Below are 7,229 nucleotides of genomic sequence, written 5' to 3' on the forward strand. Positions count from 1 at the left end.
AGTTCATTTTAGGCAAGACTGGATTATACTGTGGTTAGTAAATAAAACCCTCACATCACAAACTTAGAATAAGAAACGTTACTTTTGTTTAGACAAAGCCTGAGGGGCTTCAATTTTTGACAAGTCTTTTCCCCAAATGATAAAAGTGATTCAGAATCCATCCATTGAGAAATTCCATTATCTTGGCGTCTTCCCTCCCATCCACATAGGAAGGGACAGCAGCCCCAAGAAAATCTCACGGGAAGTTATGGCCAGGCCTGGAAGTGATTGATATCCCTACTACTCACATTCCATTGGCCAGATTCCAGTCACATGTCCCCAACCTAACTGCAAGGGAACCTGGGAAATTTATACAGCAAGAGGAAACAATTGGTGAGCATCTGACCAGTCTCTGAAGACAGCTCTTAGGGCCACCTCCACTTGATGGGTTGTCAGTGCTTACAGTCCTGTACCTTCATCTGAACCAAATCCACTTCTTCAAATATCATGCCCACACCTGAGCTAGACTAGATCTGCCTGACCCCCACCAAGGAGAATGGGACCATTCATTTACCTCATGCACTTCTATCGATGCATCGGCTTTTCGGCAAGTGCTACACATCACCGACAAACTCAGAGTATGGAAGAGCTCCGGGTAAGCAACATCTTTGACATCCTGCTTGTAGCAGTTGGTTTTTGTGTCTGAGAGTCAGAGTTTGTGATAGGGCCAATTGATCCAAGATGGGATGGGCAGGAACTGGCAGAATGCAGTGGGCTACAGGAAGTTGGGGCTGTTGTCAGAAAACGACCTCAGAGGAATGCCGTGCCCAGCTCACTTGGCCAGAGGACAGCCAGGGAGTTAAGTGCCCGGACCTGCTATCTGGCTAGCTTGCTTTGAAAGTCGTCACTTCCTGCAGGGGTCTGCTTGGCTGCAATCTCCAGGCTGCCCTCAAATACCCAGAGTGCATCTGCTTACATTAACCAGGACCCCTCTCCAACGTTCTTAGAAACCCCCAGGCTACTGCACATCCCACAACTCCATACTGGCTGACACCCCAGCTAGCTTCTCACCCTGGACGCCTGCCCCCCACACTCCATAGGTCACTCTTGTCCTCCTGTAACCAGCAGCTCCAGACTGTAGTCACATCCAGACAGGGTCTCAGGTCCTTCCCCCAAACCAAGCCAAGCCAAGGGCAAACTTGAGCAAAGCTTTCATACAGAAGATATCCGAGAGGAATCATAGGGTGGAATGGGAAACTCTTAAGTCAGCATTCCAAAGACTCTTGGACTGGGCCCTGCTAAGGGGTCTTCTCCTGGGCCTCTCTTGCACCTTAGCCCCTGTTTACTCACCTTGTTGTAGTGCCTCAGGCTGATCCTTCCCTAAAGAGAGGACTTTGGACACTCCAGTCAGGATTCCCAACCCCAGTCTTCTCTGAGCCCAACCCGGTTCTCAACATTTTTCCCAGACCACGGAATCATTTCCTCATAAATTTCAGCACATGGTGAAGAAAATCTGTTACATAGTTATGGCTCAAACTTCTCCATGCTAGAATAGAATATTCTGTGTGGCACTGTGGGTTCATGCACTGAACTGTAAGGTTGGCTTGAACTGCAAGGTCAGTGGTTCAAGCTTACCAGCCTCTCCTCGGAAACCCTATACAGGGTCACTGTGGGTCGGAAATGACTTGACGTCACTTAGCAACAACGCCAACTATTGCAAAACTAAAGGTCTACTAGTATCATCCTTCAAAATATGAGTCAGACAAGTATTGGCAGTGTGACCATAGCTCTGCCTTCTCTCTCCTAGTCATCAAGATTTCAGAAAGGTCAAGGGATGCTGTCCACTGGAGATGCTCATTACACACAGTCCTGAAACAGGACAAAATGATACTTGGGGTAATTGGAAAAAACCTGGCTGAAGATACTTTTAGGCTGATATAGGGAAGTGCTGAGAAGCCTCAGATAGGGGGACTAGTTCTTGCTACAGTGGTTGTATCAACTCGGATGGCACAGAGGCAGTCCCAGTCCTTGTTGGTGGGAACTCCTCCCGAGAATGACAGAGAGAGATCTGGATATGGACCCCAACTGGGTGAGGAGAAGTGGACGCCAACGAAGCAGCATCTCATTGGGCAGCCAGGCTTTATTGCTGAGTGTGCGGAAGAAAGTAAACTTCCGTAGCATGTCTTATCAAACTACAGCATGATGAAAACGTTATGGAGATGGATTGTAGTGATGTTGTATGATGTTATGAGTGTAACTGTTGTTGTTAGTCGTTCATACTCATAGCAACCTTATGCATGAGAACGAAAATATTGCCACCACCCGTCAGTTTGTTCTACTGTGTGTTTCTGTGATGCTGGAAACAACGATGCCACTGGTATCTCAAATACCAACATGTGGCTGGATTGCAGCAGAACTTCCAGACTAAGACTAGGAAGAAAAGCCTGGCGATCTGCTTTCTGAAAATTAGCCAATGAAAACCTCATGGATAGCACTGTGAATGTAACTAACACCACTGAACTGTGTGCTTGAAATGGATCAAATGACAAGTTTTTTTGTTATGTTTGCTTCAGTGGAGTCCTGGGGTGGTACTGTGGGTTAATGAGCTGGACTCCAAAGTCCATTTGAACTGCAAGGTTGGAAGTTTAAGCTCACCAGTCACTCCATGGAAACCTTACACAGTGTTGTTATGGGTTGGAACTGACTCAACAGTACTTAACAACAACATGCTTCGCTACAGTAAAGCATTAATTTAAAAAAAATTTTTTTTTTTTTTAAATCAAACTAGATATTTTAAATGAAATAAAATAAAACTAAGCAAACCCAACAACCATTTGGGTTTTTGACTGGGAAGCAAGACTTCCTCCTTCTGGAAGAGTCAGCAATGGGCTGCTATTGGACAGGTCCAATACTGAAGAGCTAGAGGAATCTGGTCAGTGAGATGGGGTAGAAATGTCACAAGAGATGGTCACTGGCTCAGTCTCGAATTTTGTTGGGGAATGCGCATCAGGAGGTGGTGAGGGAGACACGACAAAGTGGACTAGGGTTGTCAAGACAGATTCAGGATGACAAGAGCTCTAGACCCTCCTGAGACTCCTACAGGATTTGTGACAAGTTGCCTGAGCCAGGATTCTCAGTGGTGCAGTAGTTAAGACAGTAATCTCCCATGATGAGGTCTAATACAAAGGAATCAACTCCATTAGATCTGCTAAGAACAGCCAATCAATTGAAAGGAAGTTTTCTCAGGGATGTGGCCTGTTTCCATGGACTGACCACTCAGGCAAAGCTTGCTTGATTTTTGCTGAGTCTGGATCCTGTGTCTGGCTCGTCATCTGACCACCAGTTGGTTGGACTTGAGCCAGCGGCCTGCTGTATTGCTTGCCAATCCTGGGAGTTGTCAGTAGCCAGCCATCTCAATTGCCGACCTTGAATTCATTCTCTTCTGCAGCCAGAAGCCTGCCTCTGGTCTGCTGATCTTGGCTTCTTCAGTTCCTGCAACTTTGTGAATCAGGAAAAGCCTTTAGCCTGCCATGGTCATAGACTAGGAACTTGCCCACCTTTACGATTCCGTGTGCCATTTCCTTGATATAAACTTCTGGAACTGGTTTTGATTCTCTATAGAACCCAGCCCAAGACAGAGCTCAAGGTGGCAGGTGACAGGCTGTGGGTGGGGCTGAACTGTTGGGGAGGAAGTGGAAGGAGGTGTCAGACTGTGGGGGTGAGGGGGTGAGAAGGAGTGGGGAAGAAGGGACTTGAGGGAGAAATGGTGATACATGTAAAGTCCAAAGGAGCTTTTGCCAAAGTAAAATAAAATACTGTTCAAACCACAGAGCTTTTTAAAGGTAGAGATATTTGAGTCGGTGACATGAGTAAATCTTTAATAAAGCCCCAAACCTTCCTAAGTCTACATCATTCCTATGCTGGTCCATTTTTAACCACTTCTTATTCAACCTGGGGGCTGATCTATGGCAGTGATAATGTCTACTCTTGGACTCTGCCCAGGACTCAGCCTTCACCGGCATCCCCCATAAATGACTGGCCAGAAGCTTTGAAGAACAGACCACGTGGTGCTCTGAAGAAACCTGGAGGAAAGAGGGCTGAAACCAATGCCTCCAGCAAGGCCCACGATGATGCCATCTGATGGCATGCAATTTCCCAACACAGGCCAGTGCAGAGTTTGGTGCTAACCCAGACCGGTACTTATTTGTAAGGCTGTTGTGGAAGGAAGCTGGGGGCCCTCAGGGAATGGAGCCCTGGACCCAGGGATGGCCATCTGGTGCGCAGTCCACACACGGGACGTGGACGGTCACGGGTGCACCCCAGTGACGTTTAGCAGCTTCTGGATCATCTCTGTGTGAGTGGTGTGGAAGGGCAGCCCGTCCACCTCCATGCCCACGACACCCGAGACGCCACTGCGGACTTGGTGTTTTACCAGGATGCGTAGCATTTTTTCTTCCTGGAAAAAACAAAATGGAGCACAGGTACAAGCAGTGGTTGTTGTTGGTGGTGAAGCAGAGTCCATTTTCGACTCTAGCAACCCCAGGTGACCGAGTAGAATTTGCCCCATAGGGTTTTCTAGGCTATAATCTTTATGAGAAGGAGCTCTGGTAGTGTAGTGGTTACGAATCGGGCTGCGAACCTTCAGTTCAGCAGTTCGAAACTACCAGCTGTTCCATGGGAGAAAGATGAGGCTTTCCGCTCCCGTAAAGATTTACAGCCTCAGAAACCCTGTACAGGGTCGCTATGAGTCGGGACCAACTCCACGGCACATAACCTCCACCAATCTTTATAGGAGCAGATTGCCAGATCTTTCTTCCTTGGAGCAGTTGGGTAGGTTACGATCCCTAGCCTTTCAGTTAACAGCCGGACACTCCAATAATTGCTCCTTAGAAATGGTGGAGGGGACGTAAAAAAAAAAAAATAATAGGTACTTTTATAAGCAAGTTTGTATTTGACTCCATGCATTCTCTTAATAAAAATAAGATTTTGGTTTAAAATATAACAGTACTGAAAATCTCGTGATGGAAAATAATAGACTCCCCTCCCGGAGTCCTGGTGTGGTGCTGTAGAATCAGCACTGGACTGCTAACCACAAGGTTGGTGGTTCGAACCCAGCAGCTTCTCTGTGGAAACCCTATACAGCGTTGCTATGAGTCAGAACTGACTTGACGGCACATAACAACAACAACATCACCACTCATCAGCCCCCAGGTCCACTCCCAGAAGCAGCTGTTTTGAGTGGTTTGGGCTGTTTTTTCAAGAAGTTATCGAAATAATATCCCTTTATGAGGTTGTGATGACTGTTAAAGGAGCTCTGGTAGCGTAGTGGTTACGAATCGGGCTGCGAACCGCAAGGTCAGCAGTTCGGAACTACCAGCTGTTCCGCAGGAGAAAGATGAGGCTTTCTGCTCCTGTAAAGATTTACAGCCTCAGAAACCCTGTACAGGGTCTCTATGAGTCGGAAACGACTCCGTGGCACATCACAACAACAACAATGGGGTTGTGGTATGGTACTGCAGGTTAAGAACTGGACTGTTAACCAAAAGGTGGATGGTTCAAATCCACCAGCCACTCTTCAGAAACTCTATACATAGTTGGTTTGAGTTGGAACAAACTTGGAGATACCTCACAACATGACTCTTCTCTATTAATCAATATTAGCCATTATCTACTTACTTCCTGCATGAAAAAGATTTTTTTTTATTTTTATGCTGTCCCACCATCTCCTTTATCCTCTTAATATACAGTGAAACCTGGGTAAGGCAGAAATCTGTCAGAGAAGGAAGGCTCAACTAGTTCCCAGTAAGATGAATGATAGAAAAGTGGGGTAAAAATGCCAAAGGCGGAAACATTTTGAGACCTGGAAAATAAAGCTGTCTAGTTGAGCTCTGGTAGTGTAGTGATTACGAATCGGGCTGCGAACCGCAAGGTTCCGCGGGAGAAAGATGAGGCTTTCTGCTCCCGTAAAGATTTACAGCCTTGGAAACCCTGTGCAGGGTCGCTATGGGTTGGAATCGACTCCACGGCACTTAACAACAACAACAGTTGAGTTCTGGTCCTCACAAGTTTCACTGTAGCTTTATCATCATTTTAATTAAATGAAAGAACGGAGTGGTAGGTAGAATAATAGCCTTCCAAAGATATCCAGTAGCCTCATGTACATGTGAAAGCTGGATAGTAAATAAGGAAGACTAGAAGAATGGATGCATTTGAGTTATGATGCTGGAGGAGATTAAAAGTACCACATCTGTGTTGGAAGAAATATACCCCGAATGTTCCTTAGAAGCCAAGATGGTCAGACTTGGTCTCTCATACATTAGACATATTATCAGGAGGGACCATTCCCTAGAGCAGGGCATCATGCGTGGTAAAGTGGAGAATCAGCAAAAAAAGAGGAGACCCTCAACAAGATGGATTGGCACAGTGGGAGCGACAATGGGCTCAAAATGTAGCAGCAATTGTGAGGATGGCACAGGAATGGGAAGTGCTTCATTCTCTTGTACACAAGGCCTCTATGGGTTGGAAATGATTCAATAGCAATTAACAAAGACATCCATCTTCTAATCTGTAGAACCTGTGAATGTGTTCCATGACAAAAGGGGAATTGAGTCTATGACCTTGAGGCTGCCCATCAGCTAACCTTAAAATGACAAGAGTAGGTTATCTTGGCTTATCTAGGTGGACCCCAAGTCATCAGTCACACACACAAAACCATTGCCACTGAGCCAATTCTGAGTACAGAATAGAACTGCCTCATAGGTTTCCAAGGCTGCAGTCTATATGAAATCAGACTGCCAAATAGTTCTCCTGCAGAGCAGCTGCTGGGAACCAGCAACCTTTAGGTTAGCAGGCAAGCACTTAACCACTGCACTACAATGGTCCATTACACAGTCACAAGGACCAAGATCCTTAAATGTGTTAGAGGGAAGCAGAAGAGTCAGAGTCATAAGATATCAGGAAGATTCAACCAGCCAATCCTGGCTTTGAAGATGGAGGAAGAAGGCCATGGCCAAGGAATGGGGATGGAAGGGTAGCCACTAGAAGCTGGAAAAGGCAAGAAAACAGGTTCTTGAAGAATCAGGTTGGAGGCCTGTCACTCCCCGACTTCAAAATTTACTACATGGCTACAGTGCTCAAAACAGCTTGGTAGTGGTACAATGAAAGATACATAGATCAATGGAACAGAACTGAGAATCCAGAAATTAACGCATCTACATACAGCCAACTGATTTTTGACAAAACACCTAAAT

General features: G+C 46.1%; 1 protein-coding gene across 1 annotated transcript in view; it reads right to left on the bottom strand.

Moving 5' to 3' along the window:
- Positions 1-4,285: 4,285 nt before the first annotated feature.
- Positions 4,286-7,229, bottom strand: part of LOC102816050 (chromosome unknown open reading frame, human C14orf159) — an 81,330-nt gene continuing 78,386 nt past the window's right edge. Inside the window, exon 12 of the mRNA XM_006839634.1 lies at positions 4,286-4,435. Within this exon, the coding sequence (XP_006839697.1) occupies positions 4,286-4,435 (150 nt within the window). The remainder of the gene's footprint in view (positions 4,436-7,229) is intronic.

This window comes from Chrysochloris asiatica, unplaced genomic scaffold (genome assembly GCF_000296735.1).
Source record: "Chrysochloris asiatica unplaced genomic scaffold, ChrAsi1.0 scaffold00025, whole genome shotgun sequence".
NCBI classification, from domain to species: Eukaryota; Metazoa; Chordata; class Mammalia; order Afrosoricida; family Chrysochloridae; genus Chrysochloris; species Chrysochloris asiatica.